At 39.0% G+C, this 22,200-nt stretch overlaps 1 protein-coding gene across 2 annotated transcripts; it reads left to right on the top strand.

The window, feature by feature from the left end:
• Window positions 1–2,344: 2,344 nt before the first annotated feature.
• Window positions 2,345–20,144, top strand: RCN2 (reticulocalbin 2). Of its 2 annotated transcripts, none has more exons than XM_048867940.2 (7): window positions 2,345–2,701; window positions 3,050–3,155; window positions 5,361–5,557; window positions 11,968–12,081; window positions 14,210–14,306; window positions 15,783–15,925; window positions 18,477–19,292. In XM_048867940.2, the coding sequence occupies exons 1-7, from the start codon at window positions 2,564–2,566 to the stop codon at window positions 18,507–18,509; spliced, it is 828 nt and encodes a 275-aa protein (XP_048723897.1). In that variant the 5' UTR covers window positions 2,345–2,563; the 3' UTR covers window positions 18,510–19,292. The 2 variants fall into 2 exon arrangements, with proteins under 2 accessions (XP_048723897.1, XP_048723895.1); XM_048867938.2 differs by lacking the exon at window positions 18,477–19,292 and adding an exon at window positions 19,299–20,144 and having other exon boundaries at window positions 2,350–2,701.
• Window positions 20,145–22,200: the final 2,056 nt, after the last annotated feature.

Below are 22,200 nucleotides of genomic sequence, written 5' to 3'. Positions count from 1 at the left end.
AACTAAGCAGTAAAAATTTCGAGACCTTTATGAAGGACTGGTCCCTTGTAGATCCTAATCTGAGGGCACAGGTGTTTGATCAGAAAATTCCACTAATACAGAGGGCAAGAACTTTTTTTTCCCCTGTGGTACCATTTCTAATTCTAAAATGACCAAGATTATGGAAGAGTCTTGACCCCAGCAGAATGACTCTAAATGTTATTGTAGAACTAATTAAGAATGTTGAGAAACACTTTGACACAGGCAAATTTTCAAGAGAAGAATATAAATCTCCTATGTTTTCCCTCTTGGGAAGTGTTATTCATGAACTGTACTTTTTTGCCTAATATATATACATATAACATAAAAAGAAAAGGAGTACTTGTGGCACCTTAGCGACTAACCAATTTATTTGAGCATGAGCTTTTGGTTTCTTTTGTTCTCTGAGTACTTTGCAAACCTGAATCTGTTTCTATTTAATTGTTAGCATGACAGCAGATTCCCAGCAACGAAGCCAATGGAATGCTTAACAATAATCTCAAACAGGTAACATTGTCTGTTCTATCTGGTTTTTTTTACTAGAACGTTGACATTTCTAAATTTTAATTTTGCTGCTTTTCAGCTAGCAATTAATGTACCTTGATTTTCTGTTATTTTCTATTATGCATATCATTTTGTATTATTTCACTGTCAGAATAATGTAAACTGAGCAACAATTCTGTGATAATTATAAAGAGTATAGTCTTATACTGTTCAAATATGAAGTATATGGATTTCAAGATAGTGATAATTTACTGAGTATCATTTACATTGCATTCTGAGTGTCTGTAGCTCAGGAAAGCTCATGCTCAAATAAATTGGTTAGTCTCTAAGGTGCCAAAGTACTCCTTTTCTTTTTGCGAATACAGACTAACACGGCTGTTCCTCTGAAACCATACATATAACATGTTTGTGTTCTGTTTGTTTTATTACCCTTGTAATCATATTTCCTCCTTTTCCTATCTTTGGTCATCTCAATGCATGACCACATTGCAAATAAGCTTGCATGTAACACATCTGCACTGAATTAATGTTATCTGGGAAATCTGTTATAATAGTTGTGGACCATGAAATGTATGTGGTGCACCTAACAGCTCTTAAAACATGCTGCAAAGATGCTTTGGTTTGTTGCTGTTGGGTGTTAGCAGCGGGTACAGCTCAATTAGTCTGAACACAGTTTTGCCGAAAGTGCAAAGACAAATTATGGTCAGCGCCAGTACAGAAACTGACCAAGTTTTAATTTGTTTTCTGAAACAGTGATGAACAGTTACAGGACTTATCCTTTTCTTTGAACCATAGAATTGTAAGGCTGGAAGGAACCTTAAGAGGCTGGTCTAAGTAAACCTTCTGGGGTTCTCACAATAAAATTTTTGGTGGCCTCAAAGTGCGGCCACCAACTCTTGCTGGTGGCCATTATGACAAATTTTCTTAAAATACTTAATTAACTTTAGGGAAAACAAATAAATATGCACAGCTATATGTCCAAATCATTATAAGTTATTTATATAGGGTTTTATTGCAGACTCAATAATAAAAATGACATACAGTTCTCTATTCTTTACTGGACCTAAACAGAATAGAAACACAAATAAGGTGCTTTGTACATCCTTGTATTTTGTTGTTGTTGTTGCTTTCGGTTGCCTTTTTTTTTTTTTTTTTTTAAGACTTGCTAGCTAGTAAGCCTGCTGCTGCGAAAATTGATATTTGTACGTTTGTTAATATCACTCTTCATAGCAGACTTACTAGCTAGCTGGGAGGTTGTGAAAAATGATATTAACAACCATACAAATATCAATTTTCACAGCAGACTTACTCAGCCCTGGCAAGCCAGGGCACAAATTAAGCCCTGGATAGGCAGGTGGGTAGGGAGACAGAGGGTGCCAAGGGCGATGGGCAAGATGACTGGGGAGGGAGTGAGGGCCAAGGGCAATGCGGGGGGGAGGGGGGACGGTGAGCCCAGGGTCCAAAGTCATTTTATTTTTTCCTTTTTAAATGGTATAGTAAGTTAAAGAGCTCTGGTGGGAAGGAGGATGTTGAATGGCAACGACATGGGCCTAACCCAGGAGAGCCAGGACTCTTGGGTTCAATTCCAGGCTGAGTGTGGGCTAGTGGTTAGAACAGGGGACTGGACATCAGGACTCCTGGGTCCTCTCTTCGCAGCTCAGCATGGGAGTAGGGGCTTGTGGTTAGAGAGCTGTGACTCGGCAAGTCTGTTCCTCGCTGCACTCCACGGACTCCCTCAGCGTAGGTGGGGGAGGCGGAACCCAAGTTGCTCTGAACCAGGCGGGGCCTGGGATCGCTGGGCACCGCTATAGCCCGGCTCCGTTCACAGCCCCTCTCTCCCTGCCGAGGCTGCTCGCAGCCGGTGCGGGGCGCTGTGTCCGGCTCTGCAGCCGCGTCTTCGTAGAGCGAGCGAGCGAACGAGCCGCCAGCCGGGTGGGCCCCACCAGCCTTCTGGTCCCAGCCTGTCGAGCCAGCCAGCCAGGGCGGACGGCAGCAGCGCCGCCGCCAGCTCTGCTCCTCCTTCGGCGGAGACGCGGGCGCGATGCGGCCCCCGCCGCTGCTGTGGCTGGGCTTGGTGCTCGGGGTGCTGCGCGCGGCGTGCGGGGGACCCAGCGACCAGCACTACGTGGACGGCGACCACCGGGCCGACTACGACCGGGAGGCGCTGCTCGGAGGCCAGGTGAGCGGCCCGGGAGCCCCCTCACACCCGCACTGGTGAGCGCGGAGCTTCCTGCCCTTCTTGGAGCACAGTCCGCAGCCAGCGGGCGCCGGGCGATGAGTCCCAGAGCTGCAGCAGCCCGTCTCCTAGGGCGGGAGGCTCTGAACGCTACTGAAAGATGACACCCATCCCGTTGAGAGCTCTCCCCCCCCCCCTTTTTTTTTTAAATTAGTGCTGGTTGTTGTGTGATTTATTTTTTTGTCGGGGGGAGATATTTTAATCTGCCCCTCTGTTCAGAAGTGGCAGGGCTGTAACAGACTTTTGTGTGTTAGTTCTGTTGTTGTTGTTTTTCTCTCTCTCCTTCCAAAGGACGGAGCAGAGGAATACGCTAAACTCAGTCCCGAAGAACAGCAAAAGAGACTGAAGGCCATCATAAAGAAAATTGACTTGGACTCCGATGGATTCCTTACTGATGGTAGGGGCTGCACACAGATTTTGTGTCACTGGAAAAAACTCATGTACACAGTGGGTAGGGGTGAGAAAATAGTGCAGTGTGATACTTAAAAATCTTGAGTTGCAAACCTAGTAGCGTAGCTGTGTCTTTCTTTGTCTACAGACACTGTTGTGTGTCTCTGTTGCTGCTCATAGCTTTGTGAAGCTATTGCAGAGAGATAGTAGTAACAAGTGAGTGGTCAAATTCACTGCTACTCTCCTGTGACTAAGTGTTAAAGTTGACCTGTTGATTTCACTCTGCTATTCTGGAAAGCTATAGGAAGCAGGAAAGGCAAGCAGTGGAGCTGTTAACAGGAGAGGAAGACTCAAAATGTGGAGATGGAGGGACAGGTAGCAGAGATACAATCAAAAAGTTCTGGTGTGAGAGAGTCTCAGTTGCCAGAAGGGGGCAGCTGCATGTATATCTAACAAATACTGGCTAGAGTGTGATATGAAAGAGGGTGTCTTCACTGTTGGGATTCTCCCCACTTCTTTTCTATCTGCCCCCATTGGTAAGGTCCGTTCTTTAGTTACCAGGTGTCTAAACTTGTCAGTCCCTACAACATGTTTCCCTTGAGCCTGTGCAGTATTCTTGTAAGGAGAGTGATCACTTTACATAGGCTATTACCAGCAGGAGAGTGAGGTGGGGGGAGAGAAAACCTTTTGTCGTGATAAACACCCATTTTTTCATGATTTGTGTGTTTAAAAACAAACATCTTCTGTATTTTCCACAGTATGCATCCAATGAAGTGAGCTGTAGCTCACGAAAGCTTATGCTCCAATAAATTGGTTAGCCTCTAAGGAGCCACAGGTACTCCTTTGGGATTGCAAAGTAACTGTCTTGTATGTATCCAGAATCCTATCTGATTCTTTCAGTGCAAAAATAAGATGTTTCTGCTTTTTTACTCTTGTTACTCCTTCTTAGTAAACACAGCTAAGAGAGAGACAGTTAGAATCAATTCCTTCTTAAGTTTCTTCTATAGCAGCAGTTCTCAACAAGGGTCCCTGGGGTCCGCCAAGCAGGGCCGGCAATAGACTCACTGAGGCCGAGGGCACCACACAGGGCTGATGCCTGGGACCCTGAGCCCTGCCATCCAGGGCTGAAGCCAAAGGCTGAGCAACTTAACTTCACAGGGCCCCCCCTGTAAGTTGTATTAGTTTTGTATTGCTAAAAGGAATAAAGTAACACAAACTTATTTTAGCGTAAGAGACTGCTGTGAAACGGTGGGAGTGCAGATCATCTGAATAAAAAGGTGCCATTTCAGACTACATTTGTCACTTTTCAGAATTGCACTGGAATTTAATGGCTTTGACTAGAGATTCTTTTTCTAATAATAGGAAGGGTGTGAGTGCATAAATGTGCATGCGTGCGTTTTGGGGTTTTTAATTTATTGAAAATATGATCTTGGGAAATATTCTTTTTAATTGGGTGGTTAAGACATCTAAGTATAAGAGGGAGAACTTGCCAATTGGCTACATCTTGGGGTTTTTGTTAATTGCTATATTTCCTTGAAAAACAAAGCTTAATGTCTACTCCAAAATTTATAAGGCCTAGTTGGGGCTCATTTTAAGTGGAAATCCTTTGGTAGTATTTTCTTTTGGATAATTAACTTTAGGGGATATTGATGGATTTATATAGCTGTATGTATTGTACTCATTTATAATTTGTGCTTGTCACACTTTTCAGAATGCAAAAATCTGGTATATTGAATACTTTTTAAAATGGTTGAATTTTGTTTTGCAGAAAGTTGTCTTTACACAGTATGCCTTTTGTACCCACAGATTTTGGTTAAACTATACTGTTCCTCATGTATTTTCTAGCCCTGTAAACAATTTGAAATAGGCATCATGATGGTAATCAGTTTCATGCTACTAATAGTATTAATGGAGAAAGTACTGCTACATGGGAATAACATAGGATTTTAGCACTGGTTGGTTCTCTCTCTTGGCTGGCATGAAAAACAGGAATATTCTAGAGAAAGTGGATTTCTGTGGCACAACTGAAGCCCTGTTTACGTGATTGCATGTAATTATTTTAACAAGTAAAATTTTCCACTGTTTGAATGTGAAGAGACCTTGTTAATGCTGTTTAGGAATGTAGAAAATGCAACATTTACTGTAATTGCTTTTTCAATTAAAAAAAAAGGTTAAAATAAAGATTTCATTGCATTATGTGGCATTTCCACAGATGAGCTAAGTTCATGGATCCAGCAGTCTTTTAAGCATTATGTTACGCAAGAGGCTAAACAACAGTTTGGTGAATATGATAAAGATGGTGATGGATTAGTATCTTGGGAGGAATACAACATTCAAATGTATGATCGTCTAATTGACTTCGATGAGAATACTCTCCTGGAAGATCAAGAAGAAGAATCATTTAGACAGGTAAGATACTCCAGCACCAGCTTTCACAAAGCAGAGGCAAATGGCAGCGGTGTTGGATTCTTTAGTCATTTTATTCTGTTGCATCGTTAAACACAGTCAGAGCTGGTAAACAGACTGAACATTTTCTGCTGCCTGGACTAGCTGAATAGTGAAAAGGTAATAAAATATTGACATTCCTGCCAACAAAATGAATGACACAACAAGCCACATTTGAGAATTGAGTAGGGTACTAATATATTGGTAATGGAATCCTAGAAGCCACACTTCAGTTGATGCCTCACTTGGCAATGTAAGGTGGAAATATACTGGATCAGACCAGTGACCCATCTAATCGCTATCCTGTCTTTGATGGTAGCCAGTACCAGCTGCTTCAGAGGAAGGTACAAGATACCTGTAGAAGCAACTATGGAATAACCTGCTCATAGGAAAAGTTTCTTCCTAGCCCCCGTTAATTAGAGTTTAGGGCATAAGCCAAAGAATGAGTTCATACCCTTTCCTGATGTTATGAGAATACTATTCACTTCAGTGTATCTCCTGGCCCAGTGAGCTAAAGGGGAAAAAATACAAAATATTGTCAAAGGGAACCTTGTCTAGGGCCCAGATATTATGGTGATGGGTGCTATAAAAATGAATAATCCAGTTTATAAAATCATAGGTGTGTGTGTGCATGCTACATTATGTCTCCCCTTTGCTTTGCTATTTCTATAGAAATTTGTCAAAGTTGCTGACCTTGTCCTGAAGCAAGTTCTATAACAAGGCGCTTACTTCTGTTCTAACTAATAAAATGACTAAATCTGTTGCATTGTTAATTTATTCGGCAGAGAATTGCTCATTATTGCTCCAGTCCAGTAAAGTACTTAAGCAGATGCTTAAGTGCTTTCCTGAATCGGGCCTATACCACCTATTGCTTTGGTGCATTCTGATAGAGAGTGTAGATCTCTTGTACCCTTCAGCCAGTTCATATCACCATAAATCTGCTAAACTCCTGTAAACAATGTTGGGACTCTGTAGTACAGAAAGGCTGCTGACACTGTTGACTGCAAAGTGTTAATTAGACTTGCTTCCAGCAAGGTTAGATAGCATGGTGTTAAAAAGTGGCAACAGCCAAAGCCCTGTCTACACTACAGTTCTCATTGTGGCTGGGAAATCTGAAAAATTCCCTAGTGTGGACAATCCTTTAGATTACAAGACCTTTCCGGGCCACAGCTTTATCCATTTCTCCCAACATCTGCTCTTCCAAGTCTAAACTGTAAGTCTCCCCTCCCTCATTTCCCACATTTGGTGGGACCTTCATGGATTCCCTCTCCCTTTTAAATACAACTCAAAATCTTTCTACAAGCAATACACTTTTAACTGGTCCCCCAAAGTTTTGACCACTGTTTCATTTCTGTACAATACTAATTATGTACTATACCCATCTGTTCTTTATTTGTATTGTAGTAGCACTTAGAGGTCAACCAAGAATGTGGCCCCATTGTGCTAGGCTCTGTGCAAACAGAATAACAGACAAATGGTTTGGGAAAGAGAGGTAACATGGGAACAGAGTGATGGTTTGCAAATGTCATGTTATCCTTAATATGTTTTTCTTTTTGGAGGGGGCTTGGTGTGATGTGAGGGTGGCTTTTTGTTTTTTCCCCCTTCAAGTAGAGCTTTTTGTTAAGAGGTGATCAGCTAAATGGAAAGACAAAGGCAGGGGGAGAGGGGACATTGAAAGGCAGTAGGGAAGAGTGAAGAGGGAGGTGGACGTGGAAGATTGGGACGGGGGAGCAGGAGGCGTTAGAGCAAACGGCCAATAAGCATAAGAGAGGGAGTGTCCAAAGTCAGAAGGTAGTCTAATGATTAGTGCCTGACATCATGCTACAGCTGCCTTTGTATTTGTTTTCCTCTGAGGGCATGGCTACACTTGCAGATGTAGAGCGCTTTGAGTTAAGCCAGCCTTTGTAGAGCGCAGTAGGGAAATCGCTGCAATATGTCCACACTGACAGCTACAAGCGCACTGGCGTGGCCACATTAGCAGCTCTTGCAATGGCCACAGAGAGCAGTGCATTGTGGTAGCTATCCCAGCGTGCAAGTGGCTGCAACATGCTTTTCAAATGGGGGTGGGGTGTGACAGCGAGCGTGTTGTGTGTATGTGGGAGGAGAGAGTGGGTTTTGGGGGGGGCTGAGAGCATGTCAGCGTGCTATCTTGTAAATTCAGACAGCAGCAGATCCCCCCCCCCCCCAAGTATTCCATAGTAATGGTTGCTTTGTCTCGGAGCCGATAAGCAGCCAGCTGTCAGAAAGGGAGCTTTCAAATGGCATATTTGCATTCCTGCAGTGATTCCAAAACAATGAGAAGAGTGGCCACTTGACTTAAAGGGATTATGGGACATTTCCGGAGGCTGATCAGAGTGCAGTAATGCAATGCTTCGTTCACACTGACACCCAGGTGTTTCAGCCAAGGCGCAACAAACGTTAATCTTCTTGCTGAGGTGGAGCACCAGGAGCACTCTAGCTGTGGAGTCAGAGCACTCTACGTGCCTTGCCAGTGTGGACGGGTAGTGAGCTAGGACACCCAGGGCTGCTTTAATGCGGTCTAACTCGCAAGTGTAGCCAAGCTCTGAGTCTTGGGCTGGCTCCACTCAGGAGTTTCTCTCTTCCCCAAATCCCCATGCCTCAGGGTGCTTGATGCTCCAGAAGGGGTGATTCTGGTTCTGGGCTGTGTTAGCAAGGAAAGAATTAGCCCTATCCTGGACTCAGCTCCCCCCTTCCCATCTGCAAGGTGTTGCGTTACTTGCTGCAGCTGTTTCTCTTAAGTTTAATTTACTGATGTTTCCATTGTCCTAACTGCTATGCATTGTGAAATAAGTAGAAGATTGACACGTTTTCCTACAGTTTAGTTCTTATATCATACCTTCATGAAAAATCTGATTCTTGATTTTACTGTCCGCTGTACCACCTGAAGCTATGGTCTTGTCATATCTCGTAAACTGGGTTGGGCTAGTTGGATAAGACATTTCCACAGATAACCCTAGGCATTTGAAGGTCTTGTCTTTGGATGAGAGAGAGGCTCCCATCGCTTGAGGTAATTAAATATCCTGTGGTAGCATTTGTGAGGTTGTTAGCCCTGGGTGTTATAATAAATTCCAGTTCTGATATTTTGTTTTACCTAAATTCCCTCAGACTTGTTCCTTACTCCTTTTCCTAACCAGTATATTATTTCCAGCACTAATGAACTTGCTCAGTATCTACTTCAGAGACGGTTGAATTTAGGTAACTGGTAAATTGTAAATTTATATGATTATATTCATACTAGACTCCTCTGTCTAACCACATAATCCATTACATAGTGTTCCGTATATTCTCAAATTTGTGTGGAGTAGATTTTTAAATTGTGATAATTTGTACCTATGTATTAGATTCAGTGAATAATTTTAATTTTGAATTAATTCTGCACTTTAGATTATTTTCTCCATGACAAGATGTCTTTCCTCAAACACCTAATGATAAGTTATCAGTGCTATCTACTTGCCTAAATTCTTTATATCTGAAATACTGTTTTGGCTGGTTTGTTTTTTAAGGTGGGGGAAAAACCCCAATTTTTTATGTCCGTTTTCTCCAGATAGTCCATTACCTCTGGCATTCAAAAGGTATTTGTTCAGCATTCTGAAACTTAGTCAGCAACTTGGTCATGTTATTTCTGTAGTACCTAACACTCTAGCTGGTCAGACCTAGGCTTGGCAGTATTAGATTTTTAACCAATAGATGTTGGTAAAAGTCGATTTTTTTTTTCCAGCTGACAATTAAATTGACAAAAAGCAAACCCCAGTCAACAGTAACAGTCTGCAAATCATAACTTTCCAATGATACCTCACATGACTTATCTTGCATAAAATATATAATTATGCTATAATTATATCCTAGTAATATCACTATGAAGAATATGGGGTGCAGTATCAGAGACCCGCCCCCAGCAAGGACTGTCAGGAAGAGAAAGAGGACAAGCCCCTAGCTGTAGGGGAAGCCACGCTGCTGCTGAATGGCTCTGTCCACATGCAGCAGGGGACTTGTCCTCTTCATAGCCCAAGCCACAGGTCTCTGCACTTCTTCAGCAAGACCTTAACGTGCCCTGCACTTTGCACCTGCAGAGATTGGGATCAGCATTGTCCTATCCTGTCCCCACCCCACCCCTCAATTTCCAGTAATTGCAAAAATGAAAATCTTTATCTGTATAAAAAAAATCTTAAAAACAAAAATCAGTGTTGTTGAAATTAGAAAAAATTATTCAAGTTCTGTCAAGCCTAGTGACATCACATGTGCAAGTATGAGATTTGCTTTTAATTAATAACTTCTCTGAAGTATTTCCTTCATGTACCAATAGCAGAGGAGAGAGTGAAAAAGATATATTAAGAATCACCCATAGGAAAGTCTCAGCTTCCATTCAAGTTGCTTATTTATAAACACATACAACAAAATTGTTTGTTCCCAAAACAGCAGTATATGAGTGTGTAAGTTCATCTTGGGATTTTTGGTGGAAAGGAGGTGTCAGAGCCACTATTTTTTAATTTAAAAATCATGAGTGCATGGGGTGCTGACAGAAGCCAGCCAAGTCCAAAGTAGATCTTCTTGGACCATGACTCTTATACACTGAGGAAGTGAACAAACTCAGAATAACTTTGCAGGTCACTTAACCACATAGCTACACTGCATTCTAAATAAATTAAGAAGAATTCTATCAAATGGAACTGTCAACCAGATTATAGACCATTAGTGTCAGATATAACAGCGCATATATATATAATACTGTATGACACTTTGAGGGAGATAAAGCTTTATCATTCCCCACACTAATATTTTGTTTGTATCTTGGTTTCCCACTAGTTCACCCCCACACACACACTTTTCCCGTGCAACTGAAATATGTCAATGTAATTGTTTTAAATGTTTACTGTGATTTGAGCAGTTGTCCTATTTCTCCACTCAGAATTTTATTTTGTTATGGAGTTATTTTTGTTTAATAGCTAATTCTAAAGAAAGTAAAATATCAATCTAGTAAAGGGTGGCAGTCTTGTTTTCCACTCCTCAAAATAGATTTTCTAAGTGTACTGTCTCATGTAATCAGTACTCGGAGTTGTTTTAATATTTAACCCATAGCTAAGATCAACATTTCATTGGTTAAAATAACTATATGTTGCAGAAATAATTATATAGGATTTTAAATCTTCTGTACTATCTTCTTTTCTTACTTTGCTATGAATGTCATGCCTTGTTGCTCTAGGTTAGCCTAACTTCATTTAGAGACGTGCCAGCAAATGAGGGATATAAGCGAGGAATTAATTTCTCTTCCTCTTTAGTAAGCATGATTATATTTAATGTATTTGTGACCTCTCATAGCTTGCTGATGTAGGCTTACTTATCCCTATATACTGTGACTATTAATCTGAAATGGATAAAAAATAATTAATTGCACCTGTTTAATAACCCCTTTCATCCTGGGATCAAAAAACACTCTACAAGCATTGATTAACCCTCAAACACGCTTGAGTGGATCAGTTATAGACACACTGGGCTTTTCCTTATTATACTTTCCTCTCCAAAAAAACCAAACACAAACCGGAATTGGCTTATGAGACTGTTCACTATTAAATGCAAAAACAAACCAACCACAAAGTCAGGAAATATGAAAGGTTCTCATACTAACCCACTTGCACATACTGCATAATATTTTTTTTTTTAAAGTGTACACTAATCACACAACAGATTGGAGAATTCACTCTTCCATTAGAACTATGTGCAGAAGCACTATGCCTGATTCTTCCTTGCATTAAAGAATCCATATACCCCTCTGACAGATAAGTTCTTTACACTTATACCTTCTTTAAGGCTCCTTTACATTGCCAGAGAAGTGTGAAGGGGCCTTGGTGTAAATGAGAATCAGGTGCATAGGGTGAAAAGTTTTAAAGGGAAAGTTCTGACATTGTAATGGTTACCATAATTATTGTACTACCCTCGGTAGTTTGGGGCTCAATTTATGCAGCTAGCCATGATCTGGATTAGTGCTTGTGGTTGCATTGGTGAATTTTGGAGGAGTAATGTGTGTGAAGAATACACCTGCTGCTTGGTCTGGTCACGCTGCCTCTCTTTCATTTGAGGCCTGGGCCAGGAACCTGTTTTAAAAGTCTTCCCTTGGAGTCTAAAAGTGGCAGGTTTCCATATGCACACTTCTTGTAATAAATTACCTTAACGAAGAGCACTCCTCTTCTACCTCTGCATGAGCTATGTTAGTGTAGACATAACAGGTTCTGTTATACCCATATGTGAAACAAAGTAATACAGTGTTTTCTAGCTGTAAACCAGTTACTGTGGATGTCCATTGTTCTGCTTCATTAAGTGATCTAATCAGGTCTATTTTCTGAAATCTTTTTTTTAAGCTTCATTTAAAGGACAAGAAGCGGTTTGAAAAAGCCAATAGAGATGAAGTTCCTGGTCTGAATCTGAATGAATTTATTGCTTTTGAGCATCCTGAAGAAGCTGAGTATATGACGGTAAGACTTTGGGAAAACATTTGTTCTAAAGGTTAATGTGAATCGAGGCTGCACCTTTTAATGGTTGTCTTTAGCCCAACGAACCTTGGAAAACTTGCTTCTGAACAACTACTATTCCTTTCTCTTGAAGAACATACATATATGATGTGCAAATATCTTAGTCCTTAGTCTTGGGGTTCAGGAGTCTACCCAGTAGAGTAGTGGAGGTGCTTTAAATTGTCATACAAGACTTGGGTTTAGATGATTCTCCCCTTAGGTTGGGAATAGTGCTGTAGAGTGTTCTGTTTATGATGGGGGAGTCAGGACTAACTTGGAAAAGAGTCCCCGTCAGAAAGATGTAGATCATCTTAAGAAGAAGCCTTTGGCATGGGAAAGGATTAAGTGAAGGGAATACTCAGCCCTCTAAAAGGGATGCAGAAAGTCACTTTTCTGACTACAGATAAACCTTCAGGTTTGATGCTAGCTGAGATGAGAGGGCATAAATTACTGTGTTGTTTTTTAAAATGAGTCTGCATGCAAATGTAGCAGAAACTGTTTCAGCTTGCATTGTTATATGCACCAGCCAGGCTGGGAAAAATTGTTCGATCACTTGTCAAAAGATATGCTCAGTCCAGTTCACACAAAGAGTCTTAAAATTAAGCCCTACTTATTTATGCACTATATATATTTATTGTGGAGTTTAGTCATTTGCATTTGTTCATCAATTTTATGATCATCATCACTAACACTAGCAGACTGTAGGTGAACATAGCATCTGGGATAGAACCAGAGAATCAAAATAAGCTAGTACAGGTCCGTACTAGTATCAACTTCTCTGGAAAGTCCTAAGAGTTCTAAATGTAGATGAGCAAGTAGTACGTTAATTTCATTCACTTGAATTGACTAGGTTTGGATGACTGGCCTGAGTGAGAATGTGAGATTTCCTAGCCTGGTAAAACAGTTTTCAATTAGAAGTGAATTCTTAGTTTCAAGATGAAGGATGCATTTCAGCTGCTTGTGTATGTTTGATGCTTTTGTTTAAAAAGTTACTTACATTCTTTAAGTTAATTTTGATCTACTTTTAAAGAGATCTTGTCAAGTTGAATTCTTATCAGTTTCAAAGAGTTTAAAAGTTTCAGCTACCACACTAGCTCCTGTATTTCCATGCTAACTTTTGTGGTTTCACAATCATATTTTCCTATTTTTAAAAAATATTTTCCTTTCTCTTAGTGCTGTATGAAAGATTCATACAAACAGTAAAACTGGCTATGCACACATAACAGTGAAACACTTTCTTTTGAGAGGATTTTGAATAAAATGAAAAAAAATCCTAATCTTTTAGTTATAGTAATTTTAAGTAGTTATAAAGATAGATGAAACATTTTCACTCACAAGTATGATTTTTAAATGGGTACATCTTTATGAGCTGAGGTCTATAATTTTTTTTAATCTAAATATGCTGGGGATTTTGTTTTGGTACTTTCTTGCTAAGAAATTGAAAAGAAATAGCTTCTTTCCTCTATAGAACCTGTAATATTTAGTTCTTTGCTGCTGCAGAGCCAGCCACCAGAGGGAGCACACAGCGAACCTGGCATCAGTTTGTGTGACATGACTGGTGATATTGGTGAACAAACAAGGCACGGTAAAACTAGACACGCAGGCACATTGGCTTTAACTCCATTGAAAAATATAGTGTCAAAGGCAGATAATTTTTAAAAAGTTTCGCTAATAATTTTACTGTCAGAAGGTATTTACCAAATTGGAAGCAATAGAGAAAAGTGATCCATTTTGTTCAAATAGGTGGCAGTGCCCCTTTTAAATTTATATTTCATATTCATATTTATTGTCTTGAATTCAATTCCAGGATTCCAAATCCAAGCATCCCTTTCGGATTTGATTTCAGTAAAATGTGACTGCATTAAAAGTCAAATGAATATGCAGTGTGGACTTATTTCCCTCCAGGACTGGACTTGTGACTGTTTAATTGTTGCACTATTCTACACGGAAAGAGAAATTTGTTTGAAACCAATAAGTGTTTAGAATATGGGATGCATTCTTTTAGTCCTATAGAACGATATATTGCTGGTTTTCTTAATGTTAAGTTTTTACCAACTAATGTTTCTGTCACATATACATATGCGCACAAAAGGAATTTGTCATTCAGGAGGCTTTAGAAGAACATGATAAAAATGGTGATGGACTTGTGAGCCTGGAAGAGTTCCTTGGTGACTACAGAAGAGATCCAAGTAAGTAAAATACGGGGGTGGGGCGTAATGAACAGAGGCTTCTTTGTGCCTTCTAAGGCACGGTGGCTGTTTTGGTTTTTAAACTCCTAACCAAAGAACATTCCCCAGGCTCCTGGGTGCAGAGGAAGAGGCTTATGCCATTTAGGTGCACAGGGGCTAGTGAATCCAGTCAGTCAGCTAGGAATCCTTCTCTCCCCTCCCATCCCTTGCTACTCCCCTTTCCCAAGCCCCTGAGGAAAGAGGAGGGGTGTGCTTGGAATCCTTAAAGGGGCTTCCTTTCCTTGTAGTCTGAGACAAAGCCTCTCCACCTCTAAAGTTATAGGGTGAGGGAGGCATTTTTGATGCTTTCACGCTACAACAGGGAGGAGAAAAACACTTTAAAAAAACAAACAAAAAACGTGGTTATAAAACCACAGATTCTCAGGGGTGACTCCGAAGCAGCTATTAGTACCAGGAACTTTTTTTTTTTAAATGGCTAGTTTTCAAGCAAAACTTAAACTCTGCCAGATGATTGATATAAAGTAGGTAGGCAACCCGTTGATCATTTCATAATTATAGCCTGCCCCACCTGAAGAGTCCATTTCTGCAGCATCCAGTTATGATGCAAGTTTGACTTCAACAGCAGGGGCCGCTGAGCTCAAACAAGAGTCTGTTTGCATACAGACATCCTTTTTAATGAGGAAAAAGGAAAGAGACCTCACCCATGCCTTATATACAGTGGAAACATCTGTTTCTGAATTGATTATTTTTTCAGTCTTCTGTATGATGTCAGCTTCTTTTGATGAGGTTTCATAAGGTGTCAGCTAATGGTTCACTATAAAATTTGTTACCAGGAAAAAATTGTCTAACAAATGGTTACTCTTTAAAATACATTTTATTGAAGAGGCAGAGAAATGTGTAAAGTAATTGCCAAATACACAAATCTATTTCAGAAATGCTTAATCTATTTCAGTTAGATTAAGCAGTGTTACAATTGTAAGTAAAACACTTTTGTTTCAAAGTGTGATGATTGAGTTGATTGTATCCTTCATTACATTTCTCGACTTTAATTTTAAGGTTGCAACCTTAAAGTTCCATTACTGTAAGCTTTGTTTTTAATTCTGTTTACGTCTACAGACGCTCCCCAGGTTACGCAAGACCTGACATACGCAAATTCACACTTACGGAAAAAGTTCCATAAGCCAGAAGTACGAGTTTTGAGTCTCGGAAATTTTTGCGTATCGTATGGGTATACATTTCCGAGTTATGCAAAATTCAAGTTACGCAAGGCTTTCCTGAACAGAATGATTGCGTAACTCGGGGAGTGTCTGTATAGGAAATTGTTTTGTTGATTTAATTCAATGACAACGATCTGTAATGCTTGCTGTAGTGACATTGCTTAATCTTAAACCTAGTCAATTTTTGCGATAGAAAAGAGGTGAAAACAATCTCAAAGATATTGAATGGTCTTAAGTTTAAAAAATACTTTTTATTTAGCTGCAAATGAAGATCCAGAATGGATACTTGTCGAGAAGGATCGATTTGTGAATGATTATGACAAGGATAATGATGGAAAACTCAACCCTCAAGAACTGCTGACTTGGGTAGTACCTAATAATCAGGGTATTGCACAAGAGGAGGTATGAGGTTTGAGTTCATGGCTTTTGTTTAGACTTAATGAAACTTCTTGAAAATATTGTGCTATTGTGTAAAATGACCAAATATATGCTGCGTTAATTTAGTCTGTTGTACAAAAAAAAGTATATTTTACATCTTAGTAACCAAAGAGCATCTAATAACGCTTTTCATAAAGTTCTTATAAAATTATGACTTTCACCTTAACAAAGAATGACGATTGTTAAAAAATGTCGCATAGTGCAGCAGTTGGAATTCCTATGGACTATATGAATGCTGGTCAGAATATAAAATTAATACAGTGGCATTTCTCAAAGGTAAATAGTCGGTCTGAATTGATGGAAGATACAGTATTTTTAGCAAAACCATGATAATTTTTTCCAAAGTACTAGATGGATAACATGAATCAATTAAATATTAATACAGAAGCCATAACATGCATTCTTCTGATAGAACTTGTTACCCTTTATCTAGCTGAATAAGTTGCTACCATTTGTGTCTTGGGTAATAGAAACCTAAGTACATAAAACCAAAACAGAACCTAAGTATACCATAATCCAAGTTTAAAATAATAAATCAGTTGAATTAGGTGTAATGTGCTATAAGGAGTTTAAATGGATTTTTCGTCTAGCCGTTTTTCCTTCCTCTGATTTTTTTCCTGTAGACAATTGAAGCACTTAATGTCTCAAAACCAAATTGTTTGTTTTGGAAAACGGTCCTCACTCTCCCTTTTCTCCCCAATAACTTTATATTGATTATTCAACTGTTCCTTCTTTTGACTGCATCAGATCATTTGACATTTCAGATTGGAGGGAAGAACGTGTTTTTCCCCCTTCATATTTAGATCCTCTTTTGTTCTTGCCTCCGAGACAGACAGCATGTTCTGTGTCAGAAAGCGTAGCACCTCCTCTGTGTTGGAAAGCGTGGTTACTGAAGCCACCTCTTAACATCTTTGTTGTATTGTCACCAGAAAAAAAACTTGGCCAGGAGCCCAGTATTTGCTCTCAATGTGTCGGGCCTTTTTTGAGGTTAAGTTGCAAAAAGATTGAAATAACATTTCTTCAAAGATAAAAGTCCAATCAATCTTTGTCAGCAGGAACCCCAATATCCTGATATTTCTTGCCCAAATCTGATTTTTTTCAGGCTGCTCCATTCTTTCTTCAAGGATCATATTATTCTTGCTGAATAACTGGCTTTGTGTCTCTTTCTGTGTAGTTTCTTTAAATCCTGGGTGGTCTTGTAACTTTTCAGTAATTCTTTGCTTATCCAGTTGATTATTATTATTTTTTTTTAAAGCTGACAGCTTAATTTTGAAGGATTTCAGTACATTGTTTGTACCATGGTACCTGTCTTCTTTTCCAGTACCAAGGGCTCAATCTAGAGCCTTCAGGCTAGAGAGACGGTGACACTGAATGAGTCATTGGATGCAGTTTGAAAGTTGTTTTGCAGTTGCAGCTTGATATTTGCAAGTGACTTCTTGTTGCTTGACCACTAGATTACCAAAATCCCACACATTCATTCCCCTTAGACTAACAGTTCAATCTTTTGCTTTAGTAGAATGCTAGTCTTGGTCCCTGCATTGTCATTAATTTTTTAAAATATTTTTGGCTGACTTTACTATTTCTCTTTCTCAAATCCTTTGTGATTATGTATTTAAGCTAGTAGCTACATAACCCCAAAAAACAGTTCGTCGGTTGAGACAAACCAATAAAACCAGGGGTAGTATGCCTTTCTCCTTAATTTACCAATGTGTAGATATTGTAAGACCTGCAGCTTGAAAACCATCTAATATTCTTAAACCTTTGCTCCAGTACCTACTCATCAAGAATAGATACTACATTTCCAAGAAGTGACAGGAGGAGAGAAGACTGCTGTGCTAGGTTATAAATTTTTGTCTTGGAGACACATAATGTAACTTGTTTTGCTTTTAAACAGAACTCAGTTGTCTTGAGTGAGACCTGCTTAAAACCCATAGCAAGCTATGCCTCTTCAATTTTTTTTATCTTATTGCTGAACTTACTGAACTTACTTGCTTTTGTACTGCTCAAATGAATGAGGTTTAGGATTGTGAACTGTCTGCAAACTATCTACTGTACTTTCTGAGCACATGGTTGTTTGGTTTTTGTTTTGTTTTTCTTTAACCTGGCTATCTCAGACATTTCTGAAAATCAAGATTTTTGCTTTGGCCTTGTGGTGTGGGGGGTGGGGGGTGGGGAGAGTGACATTATCCAAGGTTGAAGCTCTTGTGTGTACACATCACTTGGACAGATACAGCTTTATGAACTGTTATTTCCCCACTTCCAAGACTGAAGGTAAAAGTATTTTCTTTTAGAAGGCAAGTGTTCCATGTCTTTAATGGGAAAGCTGCTGTGTAATGGTCGAATCTCTTCATATATTTTGAAATTCAAAGTTTTGTTTTTTTTTAAACTGATTATAAATATCTAAAGAATATTCAGCTGCAGCTCTGTACCTCAGATATTTTAAACTAGCCATCTTCAAATACTGGAGAAATATTTGACTCAGATTTTTAACTTTCTTATCCAAACCATAAACTAGGTCAGAATTAAAGAAGAAAATATGCAAGTGTGACCAGCAAATTAGGGATGTCCAGAGCTGAAAACAGGAGTATCTACAGCTTGACCTAAAGAGCCAGGCTCTGTAGCTGAGAGTTGTAACAGCTGTGCATCTTGTGTGGATCAGGCACAGAGGTGGACATTTGACATATGCTGACCAGTGGATTATATACTTCCTCTGCAAGTTCATTACAAGCATCACAGGAGTTCAAATCCTGGATGATGCCCCACTTATGTGATGGTGGCCATTTTAATCAGCACACTGGGGACCTCCAGAGGTAAAAGTAAAATTGCCGATAGACTGAGCTGAAGCACTGTGGTTGGGAGATGAAACAGACTTGTTCTCTGGATCTGGCAAAAAGGTGAATGTGTAACACACATTGACCAGGGGAATAAACAAGAAACTTGCTCTTCCAGTAAGACTCTTCATTGTCTTTTGCTGCTTGTGGAGATTTGTTTTAATACTATCTTCTTCTGCTTGATCCTGTTTGATATTGCTAAATTGCTGTAGAATTGAGTGAGGCTAGACATTCAGCATTATCACTTTGCTACAAGACGGAAGAAGAACTGTGAGAAAACAAACCCGTATTCTAAATGTGCAGTTTCGACTATTGAGGGGGAAGTGACAGTGCCTTAAACATACAAAGGGAGTTGATCTTTGGTTCAAAGGTGACAGACATTTTGTGTTACAACAGTCCCTTTTAAAATAATGGTAGGAATTGGAGAAATCAGTGCTAAAAGCATATTCATAAATGAAAGCGTCAGCTTACTGGACAAAACACATTGTGTTCCATTTATTTTAAAGGCTCTTCATCTGATTGAAGAAATGGATTTGAATGATGATAAAAAGCTCTCTGCAGCAGAGATTCTTGAGAACCAGGATTTGTTCCTTACAAGTGAAGCAACAGATTATGGCAGGCAGCTCCATGATGAACGTTTCTACCATCAAGAACTTTAGTTTACTCATTTGTGATCTTGCTGCCTCTGGAGTTTTTCTTTAGGGTACTCAAATTTATAAGCTGCATTGTAAGTTTTACTTTGTGTGATTATAATATACTAGTGTTTGTGTAAGTGTTTTGCATTCTAAATTTAATTACTTAAGTACTTTTGCAAGTTTTCATAGACCTTTTCAGCCTTCAGAACTAGTCTGAAATATTTAGTATTACTCAAATTGCAGCATTAGCATTTTTGGCATCTGAAAAAGTAAAAACATTCTCAAATAATCTATATGTTTAGTATTGTATTGTGAAATGAGTTGTACTACCGTACTTGAAGAGTCTGATTCTGAAAAAAGGCAGAATGTGTGAGATAAGCAAAAATTACTAATCATTTATTTAGGTAGTTAACGTTTTTCAGAAATTGGGGGGGGGGAGGGCAGAAGGAGCAATGTTTAGATTCACTATTAAAGATGTTTTATTTAATACCCTTGGAGGAACATTCAAAAGGATTAATACCTCAATTGTTCAAGAGGTTTCTGCTCTTTTTTAAATGATTTCTATACCAGGTTAATTGTATGATATAAAACCTTATATTTTTGCATCTGTACAGATAGTAATTATTTTTAATGTATAATTCTACATCATTAGAGGTACATGTAGTATTTCAGTGTCAGAACCCTCTTTGTTTGTCAGATTAAAACAGTTAAATGCTCCATCTTTCTATATTTCTTTTCTAAATTTATTCCTAATCTCTGATCACCTAAAGCAACTACTGTAGTATATTTATTAAGGGATAATAAGAGGTGCCCCATCTAATGAGACATTAACATTTATCCATTTACAGTATTGCCAATGAAAACTGTGGTATTCCTATATCTGTTGTACATCAACTGATGCTCTGTTCCTTTTTTTCTGTGCCAGTTAAGAAAAATATGATATAGTTAACATAATAGGAGAAATAAGGGGTTATCTTCAACATAGTGGAATTCCACCCATGAAATAAAGTAGCATCCTCAGCCATTATATACTGAATATGTCATTTGAACTTGACAGAAGATTCAAGAAGAGCCATGCATTTGAGATTTTTCTGAACAAAACCTGGAATTATGGAATGGGATAATGTTTTTTTATAAAAATGGAATGTTGGGCTAAAATAAACTGGAAAGAAAGCACTGATTCTGCAATCATATCACTAATATTTTTAGAGTAATAATCTAATACCTTATTTTGGTGGGGGTGAAATAGCCCATAAATAGTATTAGAATGTGAGCACCCTTCACTTTCGGTGGTAATCTGAAACTGAAGCTGAAGGCTAAGTACCAAAAATGTTAAAACGCCTTTTAAATCTGAGTGGTGGAAAAATTTTAATTATTACAAAATTTTAAAGGAAAAAATTTATTTGCTAAATACATTATATAAAAAAACTCCCTTATTTTCATGCTCTATGTCAGCGGGTCTCAAACTTTAGCAAGCCAAGGATCCCCATTTTGATTTAAATTTTGTCACAGACCCCCGCAAGCTGGTTTCTAATTTTCCCCAAGGATGCTTAAACCCTGCTCAGCACCAGGCCTTGCCCCCAAGGCCCCACCGCTTTCCACCCCTCCTCTTCTCTGCCTCTTTCCTCCCCTGAGTGCACCTCATCCCTGCTCCTCCCCCACCCTCCCAGTACCTCCTGCATGCCGCTGAACAGCTCTTCCACAGCATGCAGGAGGCACTGTGAAGGAAGGGGAGGGATTGATCAGAGGGGCCGGCGGCCCCAGACATGACTTGCTGACCCCAGTTTGAGAACTGCTGCTCTCTGTGTTAAAGGAAATTATATATAAACTACAAAAAAAATTCAACCATCCTCATACACACCGTTTCTTTTTCTTGGAAATATCATGAACTCTGTCTGCTGACTTTTTAGTTATACCTTTTAACTTCTATTTAAATAGTTTGAGTAGCAGAGTGTTTTTTTTAATTGGTATTCAGAAAAAAAAATTCACTTGATAATCACTCAGTTCTCTCTGCTAAACCTACATGCCCACATGAAAATGTTCATGATGAAATTTATATTTTGGAACACAGCATAGTGTGGCCTATTCCATTGATGTAACAGATCTGAGTTAATTTATGCAGCACATATACTTTTCAGAACATTAATTTGATGCAGCAACCTGTAACAGCTCAAAACCATCATTTTTTGCACAAAGATTGATGCAATAGACAGCCACTATGGTTTAATTTAAGAGCTACATGCAGTTGTTAACTGCATATTGAAAATCCCCAAGTTTTATTTGGGAGCAGGAATAAAATCGAGTAAAGATGATTTCCAAGAGAAGTACTTGTTTGGTTTTTGGCTCTTCAACAGCTGACTGTTCTACATCATAAACTAGAGTCAGCAACAGAACAAGATCAGCTATTTGGGTAATAGCAAAACTAAGCACCTTAAACTGCTGAAAGAGATATTTAATTTTTTCTATGAATATTTATTAAAGTCCTCTTACAAACATACTATTGTTGCTTGTGTTGTACTTTCCTAGTGTTTTTCTTTCCTCCCAGTCCTCCTCCTCTTTATTCTTGAGTAAAAGCATGCATTGTTTTGTTTTAAGTTTGCTTGTTAATAGCATTAATGATTTTCAGAACAATCCATGCCAAAACAATCAGGTGGTTTTAGCATGTGGTCCCTTGATTTGCTAACTCTATTAGCAAAGCAAATGTAAAAGGGCTTTTTAATATAGTGTTGATGACACATTTAACAAAAAATACTTACAATTCTCAGGACATTCC

This window comes from Caretta caretta, chromosome 10, assembly GCF_965140235.1.
Source record: "Caretta caretta isolate rCarCar2 chromosome 10, rCarCar1.hap1, whole genome shotgun sequence".
Classification (NCBI taxonomy): Eukaryota; Metazoa; Chordata; order Testudines; family Cheloniidae; genus Caretta; species Caretta caretta.
The sequence above is the reverse complement of the archived record's forward strand: the minus strand, read 5'-3'. Positions and strand labels throughout refer to the sequence as shown.

Excerpts from the sequence above, each read along its gene's own strand:
- RCN2 (XM_048867938.2), top strand. The coding sequence starts at position 2,564 with ATGCGGCCCCCGCCGCTGCTGTGGCTGGGCTTGGTGCTCGGGGTGCTG. Across the intron at positions 2,702-3,049 it reads AGGCGCTGCTCGGAGGCCAG|GACGGAGCAGAGGAATACGC; the intron begins GTGAGCGGCCCG and ends CTCCTTCCAAAG. Across the intron at positions 12,082-14,209 it reads AAGAAGCTGAGTATATGACG|GAATTTGTCATTCAGGAGGC; the intron begins GTAAGACTTTGG and ends TGCGCACAAAAG.